Source organism: Arachis ipaensis, chromosome B8, assembly GCF_059453495.1.
Source record: "Arachis ipaensis isolate K30076 ecotype BB chromosome B8, ASM5945349v1, whole genome shotgun sequence".
Classification (NCBI taxonomy): domain Eukaryota; kingdom Viridiplantae; phylum Streptophyta; class Magnoliopsida; order Fabales; family Fabaceae; genus Arachis; species Arachis ipaensis.
Genome location: NC_142443.1, coordinates 22,992,743 through 23,009,504, shown reverse-complemented (window position 1 = coordinate 23,009,504; position 16,762 = coordinate 22,992,743). Strand labels below are relative to the sequence as shown.

At 36.4% G+C, this 16,762-nt stretch overlaps 1 protein-coding gene and 1 non-coding gene across 2 annotated transcripts; both read left to right on the top strand.

The window, feature by feature from the left end:
- The first annotated feature begins 4,550 nt into the window (after positions 1-4,550).
- Positions 4,551-5,989, top strand: LOC107614198 (cotton fiber-like protein (DUF761)). Its single transcript, XM_016316429.3, has 2 exons — positions 4,551-5,252; positions 5,379-5,989. The coding sequence occupies exons 1-2, from the start codon at positions 4,733-4,735 to the stop codon at positions 5,801-5,803; spliced, it is 945 nt and encodes a 314-aa protein (XP_016171915.1). The 5' UTR covers positions 4,551-4,732; the 3' UTR covers positions 5,804-5,989.
- A 9,016-nt stretch (positions 5,990-15,005) lies between these two features.
- Positions 15,006-15,113, top strand: LOC148547444 (small nucleolar RNA R71). The gene has a single exon (XR_015897219.1). It is a non-coding gene; the product is annotated as a small nucleolar RNA R71 (small nucleolar RNA).
- The last annotated feature ends 1,649 nt before the right edge of the window (positions 15,114-16,762 follow it).

The window sequence follows — 16,762 nt, the reverse complement described above, 5'->3', positions numbered from 1 at the left end:
CTATGGAAAAATTCAACTTGAAGCCCCTATAAAGATAAAATCCGCCAATGGAGAACTTGAAATAGCTTTGATAAATGATGAAGAATTAAGTAAACAGATTAAGGATCAACAAAAAAGATCTAAAATTGGATGGATTCATATTAGTACTATACAAGTCTTAATCAAATCTACATATATGAAAGGAATTAATTCACCAATAAGCTTAGCAATCTGTGACAAAAGAATTACTGATGACCCAATAGATCAAATAATTGGAATTGTTCATGGAAACTTGGCAAATGTAAATGTTAAATTTAATGCCCATCTGGGATATGCTATACCTTTATCAACTGAAAATCTTGGAAGATCTATAAGTCTGGCTTATAAATTTCACAGAAAGAATCTAATGGAACAAGATGATGAACCATTTTCAATTACATATGCAATAAATTATGCTTTAACAAATAGCCATCATAGTATAATATTTAAAAACAGAGAAAGAATTTATGTCGATGAATTATTTCAGAAAATTGTAAAAACAGAAATACCAAAATATAAAGCTATTGAAAACCCAGTTCTATTAATAAAAGAACCGTCAGGAAAATTAGTTTCATCGAATTTTCAAATTAGAGAATCTAAAATTAATAGCCCTTTAAGTCTATCTAAGTTGAAGATTAAAGAAGAAAATTCTGAAATAAAAGAATTAACAAAAAAGGTCGAAAAATTAAATGAAACCCTAAACACTAAATTATGACAATAAATAAAGAAGAAATATATGTAACCTATCAAGACAAGAAACAAGAGCTTTTTGAAAGAGAAAATCGTTTGAATTATTTACAGTTTTCTGAAATAAATCAAAGAGCATTTGAAGCTCTAAAAATAATCTATGACAAGTTAAAAAGAGAAGTTGAAGAGCTAGAAAAATTAATAGAATCTCTAGAAAATAGTGATGAATCAATGATAGAGTTTGCAGAAATTTTAAAATAAATAATGAAGCATAAAAAGATTGAAAAACCAGAAAATAAAATAAAAAGAAAAAAGGGCAGAAAAATTAAAAAGTAAAATAAAAGAGTATAAAAGGGAATTAAATAACCTTCAGATCAAAATTGATGACCTTATAATAAAAAGGATAGAAATAAGAATAAATATAAACAAGTTGGAATTAAACTTAAAAAATTTTATAAATGCCTGGAAAACCATATTATGACTTAAAAGAATTAAAGCTGTTGAAGGAAAAAATGGAAAATGAAGTTGAAAAATTAAGAAGGTATTTAGAAACAACAGAAAGTGTAGAAATAAAAGAAGTTTTTGAGATTTAAGAAATTATATTAAAGAAAAAGACAAACAGATAAAAGATTTTATATACAATAATCCATGCAAAAAAGAATATTATAAACTAAAACAAGATTGAAAACTATAAAAATAAAATTACAATATACAAGGACTAGTAAAAGATTGCAAAATTGACAATATACAAGGACTAGTAAAAGATTGCAAAATTGGTATCAGAGCCAAGTTAACGATTAAGGGTAACACTTTCTCCTTAAGCAACACTTTTATTGATACACTTTTAAACCAAATAAAAACAAAAATCTGTAAATCTGTACCAAAGTGCATCTGTACACTAGATGGACCCTTTAAATAATTGCTATCCAAAATTTGTTCAATTCTAAACACCGGTAACGATATATTTTCCTATTGATGAACATTAGCTAGTTAATGAGTTCACACGTGCCACGATTATGTATATTGTATACCTACATGTGATTGCAATGTGATCATCTATCAAAGTCCATATGTTACGATAAAAATTATTAAATTACAATTTCACTACGAATGCAAACAACGTTCCAAAGTGCTAGATCCTAGAGTGCTTTTTTATAATCTATACTTTATGCACATTATAATTGTCTTTATAGCGAGGCCTATTCCGTCTTGCACTTGTTCCTGTCTTCTGTACTCTTCTTCGTTCACATTTTCAATATTTACCAAGTCAATAATACGATAAACATTACATGACTTTGCTTCCTTACAATCAAATCCACAACCATAATTAGGTTTCACGATTAATTGGAGTGTGTCATTAGAACTCGTAGTAGAGATTTCGGCTTATAATAATGCACCAAAAAATTCTAACCATTCGGTTAAGGTTGGTGCTAGCTTGATATTACACAGCTCAAATCAAATGCAGCCACATATATATAAATAAGTGTGCTTTATTTGTCACATTATATCAAGTTGATCATTGTCCTATTTTAGATAGCGAAAAGTGATAAGTCATTAGCCTTGCGCCATTCTTTTTATTTATTTATTTTTTATGGTTGGCGGATAGAGAAGTTTGTCACCATCATGAAGGTACTGTTCGTATCTAACTATATATCATTTTTGACCGTACAAATATATTTTATGGATGTGAAGCACTCACCATGCACTTTTTTTTTTCAATGTAAAGGATTAAATTAATTAGGAATTTAGGATTAGCTTTCGTCATTGAGAACATTGCGTGTTCAAAAACTTGATTGATTTGATCCTTCAACCCATTGCAAGCTAACTAGGGAAATAAACTTTTGAGATTATTAACACTATAGAAATTCAAAATACACATTTTTCTTCTTTTTTTTTTTTAATTTAAATTTGTAAAAAAATGACACTTTTTAGATGTTTAAACGGCATTTTTCTTTTATTTATAAAACATATTATTTTCTCTGTTATAAGATTATTAAAATAGTATAAGAAGAAAAGTGTACATTGTATATACAAAGAAAAGAATGTCATTTAGATTAAAAAAAAAAAGTCTCCTTTTCTCTAGTTTGTATATATGTAAAATTTGGAAGACATTATTAGGTTTAATTTACTCTTTTTCATAGTAAAAAATTAATAGTTATAAAAATTTAAACTATTGAAACTAGTAAATATTAATAATTAAGTTAGATATACTAAAATTAACTAACAAAATTAGTTATGAGTGTAGGATATATATTAAAATATAAAATATATATTAAAAATGAGTTAATATGTGTGTGTATGGTTAATTTGATAAATAATTCATAGTTAACTACCAGCTTAATTTTTAATGTATTTTTATATTTTAATATATTTTATATGAGCAGTTGGTCTAGTAATTTATTTGTTTATGTATATATAACATGGTTCATGTAAAATTTTGACGACATTATTAGGTTTACTCTTTTTATAGTGTACGTCTATGTTGTACTAAACGAAACAAGATGTTACACAGTTTTTTTTTTCGATAAATGAAAAGAAAAATTTGGCATAAATTATGATGATTGTTAGTTGAATGAAATATTAGAGCTGAAGTATTTATCAATTGTAATTAATAATGTATCACATTATATTCATTGCATTGATATGTTGATTCAATGTTTCAATATAACGAAACTCCTACTTTGTTTGGTAGCTGGTATCCAAAATTGATACCGCTACATGAACAATTGGATATGAATGGTCATTAATTTAAGAGTTCCACTAAAAAAATTAATTAAGAGAGTAATTAATTAGAATTAATTAGTTAAAAAATAAGTCTATTAAAAAAATAATAACTTTATTATTCTTATTTTTAGATTTTCAAAATTAAAAATAAAAGAGAATTGGCTTGAATTAATATTTGTACTTGGTTTTTTAAATTTTTTTTAATTTAATTAGTGAAGGGAGAATAAGGGTTTTACACTTTTCATATAGACATGGTCAAAGGTCTTCACATTTTCATCTTCATCTCATCCCTTTTTTCATGGTCGGACAGGTCGGTTTGGCGGTGGACTTTTGTGTAGGACACTCCCTGTTTGGCATGTGATGTGGGCGAGCCTCCCCATAAGCTGCGGGAATCCACAATTCCAGATTCCACTATCCATATTCCGGGATAAACGGTCATATTTTATAGCCGTTGTGCCTTCTATTTTCATTATTCAAATGCTTATTATCACTGTCACTGACACCAACCTGGCCCAAAAGCGTGATTATTAAAACTGCAAATAGGATTAACGAACACTAATCACTTTATAGCTGTACGGTACTAACAATTAAATTAAGTAAAGCGAATACTTAACGGAATCTTTCTACAAGTGTGCTATGTAATGAGGATGATGATGTATTGATATGTGTGTTATAAGATTTTTGCTGTGTTCTATGTGACACCACACACCAGTGCCTCTTATACTTTGTCACGTCTCTTGCCATGCAATAATGCCGACTTCATGCATCTCACTTTAATGTTCCTCTGTGGATTTAAAACAAGTTATACAGCATAGTTAATATTTCACTGTAAATTAAAACTATAATTAATGAATCTGACTAACTCATTTCGACCTAGTTGAAATTAGTACTAATTGAAGAGAACGAATTTCACCAGAAGGAGTATTTCTTATTTTTTACTGATGTAATAGTAAAGAACAACGGTGGGCAGCCACATTACATTTACATATACCAATGTTTTGAAGGTGCAGTGTCCTTTTCATCGAACGGTCCACATGTCATGAGAACCCACGCTGCTCAGTGGCCCCAACCCTCTACTGTCTACCCAAAAAGGTCATAGCCTCATAGGGCATAGGGCATACGGCATACGGCATAGGGTGCACCTATAAGTACCCTCTCTTCTCTCTCCTTCTTATTTTCTCTTTTCTTTCTCTCCCAACGTTCCAATTTCCTCTGTACTAGCAAACCACCCCAGCGGACCAGGTAAGTCCGAGTCCCCCCTTTACGCGCACAGCACAAGCACTCAAAAAAAGCGACACAAAAAATGGGTTTTCTTTTCGTGAAAACGGTTGTAATCTCCACCGGAATAGTGTCCATGGCAATGGGGCTGAAGCTCACAGTTCCACTCCTCACCGAAGCCGTACCTTCCATCTCCACCTTCTTCTTCACTTGTCTCACTCCTCCTTACCTCTACCTTCTCCTCAACTTCATCATCCTCTCCATCTTCGCCACCTCTAAGCTCACCCACCACCACAACCACTCTCCGCCGGACTCGCCTCCCGAGACCCTCCTCTACCACGCACCCGAACCACTCAAGATCTCGCAAAATGACTACAGCGGCGTCGTTTCGGAAGAATTCCTCTACGAGCCACCGAAAACCAACGAAACCGTCACCAACGACGAGAACTTACCGTTGAAAACGACGGTTACAGTATCCGAAGAAGCCGTTGGCATGCAGAAGAAGGACTCCTCGGATCTCGATTTGGCGTTCTCCGATGAGAACCAGAAACCGCCGGTATCCGCCAGGTTCAGCCACCGGAAAGCCGCTAAAGCAAGTCCAGAAGGTCCGTTTTCTCTCTCTCTTGGTCTGTTTCTATTTCTGTTTGTTTGAAATTTGAAATTGAAAATTAAAAATGTTTTAAATGAAATTTGTTAGTGCTGTTGTGACGGTTATAACTAATTACTGACAGGAGGGAAGGTGGTTGCGTTGGGAGTAGCGAAGCCGAAGAGGCAGGACACACTGGAGAGCACATGGAGGACCATAACGGAAGGTCGGCCCATGCCGTTGACCAGGCATCTCAAGAAATCTGACACGTGGGAGCAGGCTCGCCGGAGCGCCGCTCCGTTGACGGATCTCAACGGCGGCGAAGGAGGTAAGACGCCTCCTCCTACGAAGATGAAGAAGGCCGAGACATTCGGCGGGAGGGAGAACAACGTTTCTCCGGCTGGTGGCAGCAGCAGCGCTGGCAGGCTGAGGAAGGAGCCATCACTGAGTCAGGATGAGTTGAATCGGCGAGTTGAAGCGTTCATTCACAAGTTCAATGAAGAGATGAGGCTGCAGAGGCAGGAATCGCTGAGGCAGTACCGTGCGATGGTAAATGGCGGAGTTCACTGAGATTCAGAGACTGCCATTGCTGTTGTTTTTACAGATTTGCCCTTCGAATTAGGGAATAGGAGTTTTTACCCTTTTTGTTTTTTGTAAAGCAATGGAAGAAAAGAAATGGATACGTTTTTGTAATGTTTTATAATTGCCAAAAAGAAGATTGTTTTTGATATCACAGATTCACATTTCATATTAGGAGAAGTACAGAGAATCAAATTAGACTCTGTCAAGATTTGAAAACAACAATTAATTATTAATTTTAAATTAAAAAATAAAATTTAAGTAATTAGCATTAAACAGAATTTGAAATATAAGGATTAGGAAAATAGTAATCTTTCATAAAGGTTTTCATTCCTTTTCATCGCAGTTTCGGAAGTGCTCTGTTTCCATTGCGTAGACCGCCGCATCACCACTTTTACAGTATGTTGCGCACGTCGCCACTCTCTCATCACACCACCGGTTGATCTGTGTCACTTGCACCCACGCTGCTCGCCTGTCGCATCTTCGCGGCTCGCATGACCAACGCTAAGCCCGTGTTTGCTCTACAGCGGCCTCCACCTCGACGATCCTTTGCGCAGTGCCGGTGCCCTCCGTAATTAATTTCCGTCACCGCAATGCGCTTTCTGCATGCGCTATTTCTTTTTCTGTAGGATCACCGTAGCGCCCTTCCCTCGTGATTCACAAATGGCAGTCATTAGACTCCGTTTGGTTAGTGGGTGGTAAAACATAAGACATAGACATAAAGACATAAAATGACACATAAATTTTTAAACATGTTTGGTATTCAAGTACATGACCCTGCATTCAAATTACAATTCTAATAAAATGACACTATTAATCCTATTACCATTATCACCTCTCTACCTCTATCACCATCACCATTATCATGTTAACTCAGATTATCACCATTAATAATTTTTAATGCAATTACAAATTCAATTCAACAAATCAACAAACTAACACAAAATCACTCTAACAATAAGATTAATCAAAATTTAAATAAAAAATAAATAAAAAGAACGGAGAACTCTCTCTCCAATTATCTTCTTCTCATCTTGTATGCAAAAAGCACAATCTAGTTACAGTCACAAACAAAAAAAATTGAAATTGAAATTAAAACAGAGAATTATTCTCATCACAAAAAAAAAAAAGACTCAAAGAACTAGAAAGAAAAAATAACAGGAATAGAACCAGAGCAAGATAGATGACCACATGGTGGAAGAGAGGCAGACACGTGAAAGAGAGACGGAGGCAGATCTGGAAAGAAAGGTGCGAGTTAGATTTGAAAGTGTCTGAATATCAAACATTGGAGGAAGTCTCGACAACAATAGTGAGGCAGAGAACAGTGGCAATGCATGAATGAGGGATACGATAGTGGCGACGACAACGAGAAAGGAGGAGAGCGACGGTGACTGCAACAACACGTGAAGGAGGAGACAACAATGGCGGAGGCGGCGTGACGAAGGAACGTGACAGTGGTTGCGACAACGTGTGAAGGAGGAGATGACAGCAGTGGCGACCATGGCGAAGAAGTGCAATGGAGAGAGACGATGGTAGAATGAAGGAAGAGTAGGAGAAGAAGATGAAAGTGTACGATGGAAAGAGGTGAATCCGAGAAAGAGAAAGGAGAAGTTGAGGGTAAGGGAAAAAGGATCAAATTGGAATTAAAGAAAAAAAAGAAGGGATAATATTGAAAAAGTTTGTGTCTTATCATTTGTGTCTTAGTGTCTTAGATTAAAGAAGAGACACTAAAGACATGTATTTTATGTGTTTCTGTGTGCCACCGTATCCATAAAAAATTTGTGTCTAATGAACCAAACGGTGGACATGTACTACAGTATACATATATGACAAAACAAACACTGCCTTACTTCTCCTTAAATGATGATTTCATTTATCAGTTCTCTTGAATCAATGTCCCCAATATACACTACATTGAAAACTTATGCACCAAATAATAAAGCATCATTTTTTTTGTTATTATCTGAATTCTAAATGCAAATGCTACTACACAATTCGAAGTTCTAACACCTAGACAATGATAGGTTTTAACTTGTAACTAGCTTGTGTTTACCAATTAAGAGTATGGACTATAAAAAAAAGTCTACATATGTGGTGATCAATTTGAATAATACCCAAAAATCTTCCAAAAAACTTACCCTAGACAATGTAACCATATGATCCAACAACCCTGGACATGACACTGGCACCAGCACTAGCACCTCCATCGCCAGCCTCACGCTGCAAAGTCTTAACAAGCCCAAAATCTGTTACATGAGGCCTAAACTCATGATCAAGCAATATTTTTGGTGACTGAAATAAACTAAACAAAGAAAAATAAAATAAAGGATCTGCTTAAATAGAGGGATAGTCCTTTTTAAGACTACTCTTAAACTCCTCCCAAGGTGAAGGAAGCTCTACATGAGAAAGTTGTAACTTCATCGCCATCTTTGCCATAGTATCTGCCATCGTATTTGCATCTCTCATAATCAAACGAAAGTCAAACACGCCAATTCAAATGCATGATATCTTTTATTTTGAGCACAAATGGATCAATAAACCCAAAACCATCTTGGTGATTAGTAACAAGATTAAATGCTTCCACACAATCCCTCACAAATAACATCTCGTTGACCCACATCCCAAACTAAGAGATATCCTCTCCAAATAGCAAACAATTCCCCTTGAAGAATACTATTATTCTCAATCATTCCCAAATACTCCCTTTGCCAACTCCCATTACAATCTCTAATAACACAAGCAAAACCAACACTATCACCCGAACCAAGATAACTAGCATCACAATTAATCAAGCAATATGTTATTGCTCTTCACATCCCTAGGAACTCTAGCAGGCACACAATTGATCTAAAAATCATTGGTGCGCAGAAATCGTGACGGTTCTATTCCTTGGTAACGGCGCTAAAAACTCAATATGCACGTTCATAATCGTAGTTCTTTGTCACAACTTCGCACAACTAACCAGCAAGTGCACTGGGTCGTCCAAGTAATAAACCTTAGGTGAGTAAGGGTCGATCCCACGGAGATTGTCGGCTTGAAGAAAACTATGGTCACCTTGTAAATCTCAGTCAAGTAGATTCAATTGATTATAGAGATTTAATAATTAAAAGATAAATAAAATATAAAGTAAAGATAGTGATCCCCTGAACCTCTGCTTTCCTATTGTCTTCATCCAATCATTCATACTCCTTTCTATGGCAAGCTGTATGTTAGGCATCACCGTTGTCAATGGTTACATCCTTTCCTCTCAGTGAAAATGGTCCAATGCGCTGTCACTGCATGGCTAATCATCTGTCGGTTCTCGATCATACTGGAATAGGATCCATTGATCCTTTTGCGTCTATCACTACGCCCAGCACTCGCGAGTTTGGAGCTCGTCGCAGCCATCCCTTCCCAGATCCTACTCGGAATACCACAGACAAGGTTTAGACTTTCCGGATCTCAAGAATGGCCGTCCATGGATTCTAACTTATACCACGAAGACTCTGATTAAGGAATCCCAGAGATACTCATTCAATCTAAGGTAGAACGGAAGTGGTTGTCAGGCACGCGTTCATAGGTTGGGAATAATGATGACTGTCACGATCATCACATTCATATTGAAGTGCGAAAGAATATCTTAGAATCGGAATAAGCTTGAATTGAATAGAAAAACAATAGTACTTTGTATTAATTCATGAGGAACAGCAGAGCTCTACACCTTAATCTATGGTGTGTAGAAACTCTACCGTTGAAAATACATAAGTGATAATGGAGTTCATTGGTCTCGGCCCCAGAGGGGAACCGGAGTAACCAAGACTAAAATTGATCCGAAGATGTAAATACAATAGTAAAAAGTCCTATTTATGCTAAACTAGTTACTAGGGTTTACAGAAATAAGTAAATGATGCAGAAATCCACTTTCGGGGCCCACTTGGTGTGTGCTTGGGCTGAGCATTGAGCTTTACACGTGTAGAGGCTTCTCTTGGAGTTGAACGCCAGTTTATAACCTGTTTCTGGCGTTTAACTCCATTTTGCAACCTGTTTCTGGCGTTTAACTCCAGAATGCAACATGGAACTGGCATTGAATGCCAGTTTGAGCCATCTAAACTCGGGCAAAGTATGGACTATTATATATTGCTGGAAAGTCCTGGATGTCTACTTTTCAACGCAATTGAGAGTGCACTATTTGGAGTTTTGTAGCTCCAGAAATTCCACTTTGAGTGCAGGAAGGTCAGAATCCAACAACATTTGCAGTCCTTCTTCAACCTCTGAATCTGATTTTTGCTCAAGTCCCTCAATTGCAGCCAGAAAATACCTGAAATCACAGAAAAACACACAAACTCATAGTAAAGTCCAGAAATGTGACTTTTATTTAAAAATTAATAAAAATATACTAAAAACTAACTAAATCATACTAAAAACTATGTAAAAACAATGCCAAAAAGCGTATAAATTATCCGCTCATCACAACACCAAACTTAAATTGTTGCTTGTCCCCAAGCAACTAAAAATCAAATAGGATAAAAAGAAGAGAATATACTATAAATTCCAAAATATCAATGAAACTTAGCTCCAACTAGATGAGTGGGACTAGTAGCTTTTTGCCTCTTGAATAGTTTTGGCATCTCACTTTATCCATTGAAGTTCAGAATGATTGGCATCTATAGGAACTCAGAATTCAGATAGTGTTATTGATTCTCCTAGTTCAGCATGTTGATTTTTGAACACAGCTACTTTATGAGTCTTGGCCGTGGCCCTAAGCACTTTGTTTTCCAGTATTACCACCGGATACATAAATGTCACAGACACATAATTGGGTGAACCTTTTCAGATTGTGACTCAGCTTTGCTAAAGTCCTCAATTAGAGGTGTCCAGGGTTCTTAAGCACACTCTTTTTTTGCTTTGGACCTTGACTTTAACCGCTCAGTCTCAAGTTTTCACTTGACACCTTCACGCCACAAGCACATGGTTAGGGACAGCTTGGTTTAGCCGCTTAGGCCAGGATTTTATTCCTTTAGGCCCTCCTATCCACTGATGCTCAAAGCCTTGGATCCTTTTTATTACCCTTGCCTTTTGGTTTTAAGGGCTATTGGCTTTTTGCTTGCCTTTTCTTTTTCTTTCTCTTTTTTTTTTTGCTATTTTTTTTCTGCAAGCTTTTGTATTCACTGCTTTTTCTTGCTTCAAGAATCATTTTTATGATTTTTTAGATTATCAAATAACATTTCTCCTTTTTCCTTATTCTTCAAGAGCCAACATATTTAACATTCATAAACATCAAATTCAAAAGACATATGCACTGTTCAAGCATTCATTCAGAAAATAAAAAGTATTGTCACCACATCAAAATAATTAAACTAGTTTCAAGGATGAATTCGAAACCCTGTACTTCTTGTTCTTTTGTTTTTAAAACAGTTTTCATTTAAGAGAGGTGATGGAGTCATAGGACATTCATAGCTTTAAGACATAGACACTTAGATACTAGTGATCATATAGTAAAGGCACAAACATAAATAAAACATAAAGCTCAAAAATCGAAAAATAGTAAAATAAATAGACAAGGAGATTAAGGAATGAGTCCACCTTAGTGAGGGTGGCGTCTTCCTCTTCTTGAAGCACCAATGGTGCTTTTGAGCTCCTCTATGTCTCTTCCTTGTCTTTGTTGCTCCTCCCTCATAGCTCTTTGATCTTCTCTAATTTCATGGAGGATGATGGAATGCTCTTGGTGCTCCACCCTTAGTTGTCCCATATTGGAACTTAATTTTCCTAGGGAGGTGTTGATTTTCTCCCAATAGTTTTGTGGAGGAAAGTGCATCCCTTGAGGCATCTCAGGGATTTCATGGTGAGGAATTTTCTCATACTCTTGTTGAGGTCCATGATCTCTTGTTTGCTCCATCCTTTTCTTAGTGATGGGCTTGTCCTTTTCAATGAGGATGTCTCCCTCTAAGTCAATTCCAGCCGAATTGCAGAGGTGGCATATGAGGTGAGGAAAGGCTAACCTTGCCTAAGTGGAGGACTTGTCAGCCACCTTGTAAAGTTCTTGAGGTATAATCTCATGAACTTCCACCTCCTCTCCAATCATGATACTATGGATCATGATGGTCCGGTCTATAGTAACTTTAGACCGGTTACTAGTAGGAATAATTGAGCGTTGAATGAACTCTAGCCATTCCCTAGCCACTGGTTTGAGGTCATGCCTTCTTAATTGAACCGGCTTGCCTCTTGAGTCAATTTTCCATTGAGCTCCTTCCTCACATATGTCTATGAGGACTTGGTCCAACCTTTGATCAAAGTTGACCCTTCTTGTGTAGGGGCGTGCGTTCTCTTCCACCATTGGCAAGTTGAACTCTAGCCTTACATTTTCCGGACTGAAATCTAAGTATTTCCCCCGAACCATGGTGAGCCAATGCTTTGGATTCGGGTTCACACTTTGATCATGGTTCCTAGTGATCCATGCGTTTGCATAGAATTCTTGAACCATTAGGATCCCGACTTGTTGAATGGGGTTGGTGAGAGCTTCCCAACCTCTTCTTTGGATCTCAAGTCGGATCTCCGGATACTCATTCTTTTTTATCTTGAAAGGAACCTCAGGGATCACTTTCTTCTTGGCCACAACTTCATAGAAGTGGTCTTGATGGACCTTTGAGATGAATCTCTCCATCTCCCATGACTCAGAGGTGGAAGCAATTGCCTTCCCTTTCCTCTTTCTAGAGGTTTCTCTGGCCTTAGGTGCCATAAATGGTTATGGAAAAATAAAAAGCTATACTTTTACCACACCAAACTTAAATGTTTGCTCGTCCCCGAGCAAAATAAGAAAGAAAGTAGTAGAAGAAGAAGAAAATGGAGGAGATGGGGGAAGAAGATGTATTCAGCCAAGGAGAAGAAGAGAGGGTTGTGTTGTGTGAAAATGAAGAAGGAGTGAGGGGTTTATATAGGAGTGAGGGGGGGGGTGTAGGGTTCGACCATTAGGGTTGGGTTTGGGAGGGAAATTAGTTTGAATTTTGAAGGTAGGTGGGGTTTATGGGGAAGAGAGGATGGATGTGAGTGGTGAAGAGGTGATGGGAAAGAGTGATTGAGGTGATTGGTGAAGGGTATTTGGGGAAGAGAGTTACGAAAATGTGTGAAGAGGAGAGAAGAAAAAGTGGGGATCCTGTGGGGTCCACAGATCAAGTGGGGTCAAGGACTTAACATCGCTGCTCCAATTAGGCGTGTAAAATGCCCTTGCTTTGCAATCTTGGTGTTTAACGCCAGACTGCTGCCTGTTTTTGGCGTTAAACGCCCAAATGTAGCCTGTTTCTGGCGTTTAACGTCAGGCAGATGCTTGTTTCTGGCGTTAAACGCCAGACAGATGCTTGTTTCTGGCGTTTAAATGCCAGACTGCTCTCCTCCAGGGTGTGCTGTTTTTAATGCTATTTTTTATTCTGTTTTTTATTTTTCAGTAGTTTTTGTGACTTCACATGATCATCAACCTAATAAAACACGAAATAAAAAAAAGAAAATAAAATAGATATGATTAAATAACATTGGGTTGCCTCCCAACAAGCGCTTCTTTAATGTCAATAGCTTGACAGTGAGCTCTCATGGAGCCTCACAGATAATCAGAGCAAGGTTGGAACCTCCCAACACCAAACTTAGAGTTTGACTGTGGGGGCTTTGGTTGACTCTGCAGTGAGAGAAGCTTTTCATGCTTCCTCTGCATGGTTGCAAAAGGAGATCCTTAATTCTTAAACACAAGGTTGTCCTCATTCAGTTGGAGGACCAATTCTCCTCTGTCCACATCAATCACAGCTCTTGCTGTGGCTAGGAAGGGTCTTCCAAGGATGATGGATTCATCCTCATCCTTCCCAGTGTCTAGGATTATGAAATCAGCAGGGATGTAAAGGCCTTCAACCTTTACTAACACGTCCTCTACTTGTCCATAAGCCTGTTTTCTTGAGTTGTCTGCCATCTCCAATGAGATTCTGGCAGCTTGCACCTCAAAGATCCCAAGTTTCTCCATTATAGAGAGTGGCATTAAGTTTATTCCTGACCCCAGGTCACACGGAGCCTTCTCAAAGGTCATGGTGCCTATGGTACATGGTATTAAGAATTTACCAGGATCCTATTTCTTTTGAGGTAATTTCTGCCTATCCAATGCATTCAGTTCATTGGTGAGCAAGGGAGGTTCATCTTCCCAAGTCTCATTACCAAATAATTTGACATTTAGCTTCATGATTGCACCAAGGTACTTAGCAACTTGCTCTTCAGTAATTTTTTCATCCTCTTCAGAGGACAAATACTCATTAGAGCTCATGAAGGGCAGAAGGAGGTTCAATGGAATCTCTATGGTCTCTAATTGAGCCTCAGATTCCTTTGGTTCCTCGAAGGGAAACTCCTTATTGGTCACTGGACGTCCCAGGAGGTCTTCCTCACTAGGATTCACGTCCTCCTCCTCCCTTGTAGGTTCGGCCATGATGGTTAAATCAATGGCCTTGCACTCTCTCTTTGGATTTTCTTCTGTATTGCTTGGGAGAGTACTAGGAGGAGTTTTAGTGACTCTTTTACTCAGTTGGCCTACTTGTGCCTCCAAATTTCTAATGGAGGACCTTGTTTCATTCATGAAACTTACAGTGGCCTTAGATAGATCAGAGACTATATTTGCTAAGCTAGATGGATTCTGCTCAGAATTCTCTGTCTGTTGCTGAGTGGATGATGGAAAAGGCTTGCTATTGCTAAACCTGTTTCTTCCACCATTATTAAAGCCTTGTTGAGGCTTTTGTTGATCCTTCCATGAGAAATTTAGATGATTTCTCCATGAGAGATTATAGGTGTTTCCATAGGGTTCACCCATGTAATTCACCTCTGCTATTGCAGGGTTCTCAGGATCATAAGCTTCTTCTTCAGAAGATGCCTCTTTAGTACTGTTGGATGATTCCTTCAATCCATTCAGACTCTGAGAGATCATATTGACTTGCTGAGTCAATATTTTGTTCTGAGCCAATATGGCATTCAGAGTATCAATTTCAAGAACTCCCTTCCTCTGAGGTGTCCCATTACTCACAGAATTCCTTTCAGAAGTGTACATGAACTGGTTATTTGCAACCATGTCAATGAGTTCTTGAGCTTCTGCAGGCGTTTTCTTTAGGTGAATGGATCCACCTGCAGAATGGTCCAATGACATCTTTGATAATTCAGACAGACCATCATAGGATATATCCAGGATGGTCCATTCTGAAAGCATGTCAGAAGGACACTTTTTGGTCAGTTCCTTGTATCTCTCGCAAGCTTCATAGAGGGATTCACCTTCCTTTTGTTTGAAGGTCTGAACATCCACTCTAAGCTTGCTAAGCTTTTGAGGAGGAAAGAACTTGGCTAAGAAAGTCGTGACCAACTTATCCTAAGAGTTCAGGCTATCTTTAGGTTGAGAGTCCAACCATATTCTAGCTCTGTCTCTTACAGCAAACGGGAAAAGCATGAGCCTGTAGACCTCGGGATCAACCCCATTGGTCTTAACAGTATCACAGATCTGCAAGAATTCAATTAAGAACTGAAAGGGATCTTCGGATGGAAGTCCATAAAACTTGCAATTCTGTTGCATCAGAGAAACTAGTTGAGGTTTCAGCTCAAAATTGTTTGCTCCAATGGCAGGGATTGAGATGCTTCTTCCATGTAAATTGGAATTAGGTGTAGTAAAGTCACCAAGCATCTTCCTTGCATTGTTATTATTTTCGGCCATGTCTCCTTTTTTTTTTAAAATTTCTGTCAGATTTTCTCCAAAGAGTTGTGCTTTAACTTCCCTTAGCTTCCTCTTAAGAGTTCTTTCAGGTTCGGGATCAGCTTCAACAAGAATGTCCTTATCCTTGTTCCTGCTCATATGAAAAAGAAGAGAACAGAAAATATGAAATCCTCTATGTCACAGTATAGAGATTCCTTTATGTGAGTAGAAGAAGATATGAATAGAAGAAGGAGAATCCAAACACAAGGGTGAGAAGTAGGTTCGAATTCTTGGGTGAAAGAGGGGTATTAGTAAATAAATAAATAAATAGAAGGAGGTGAGGGAGAAGAATTTTCGAAAATTAGATAAAATAAAATAAAAGTATTTTTGTTTTTAATTTAGAATTAAAATAAAAAATTCGAAAATTAAGAAAGGAAAAATTAAACCAAATTAAATTAAATTTAAAACAATTAGTTAATTTAAAAAGAAATTTTGAAAAAGATGAAGGTGATATTCGAAAATTAGAGATATAATTAGTTAGGTAGTTTTGAAAAAAAGATAAGAATCAAACAAAAAGATAGGATTAGTTTGAAAAAGATTTGAAAATCAATTTTTAAAAAGATAAGAAGTTAGAAAAGATTTTGAAATTGATTTTGAAAAAGATATGATTGAAACTTAATTTGAAAAAAGATTTGAAAAAGAAATTTGAAAAGATTTGAATTTTGAAATCAAAGTTGATTACTTAACTAACAAGAAACTAAAAAGATATGATTCTAGAGTTTAAAGATTGAACCTTTCTTATTAGGCAAGTAACAAACTTAAAAATTTTGAATCAATCACATTAATTGTTAGTAAAGATTTTGAAAGTTTAGAACCAAATAAGAAAAAAAATTTGAAAATCAATCATAAAGTTTTCGAAAATATGAAGGAAAAATTGAAAAAGATTTGATTTTTAAAAAAGATTTGAAAAAGATAGAATTTTTAAATTGAAAATTTGATTTGACTCATAAGAAACAACTAAATTTTAAAAAGTTTTGAAAAAGTCAACTCAAATTTTCGAAAATTTATGAGTGAAAAAGGGAAAGATATTTTTTTATTTTTGAATTTTAATAAAGAAAGAGAAAAACATCAAAAAGACTCAAGATATAAAAATTTTGGATCTAAACAAAGGAAACATGCAAGAACACTTTGAATGCAAAGATGAACACCAAGAACACTTTGAAGATCATGATGAACATCAAGTATGTATTTTTGAAAAATTTTCAATAAAAGAAAAC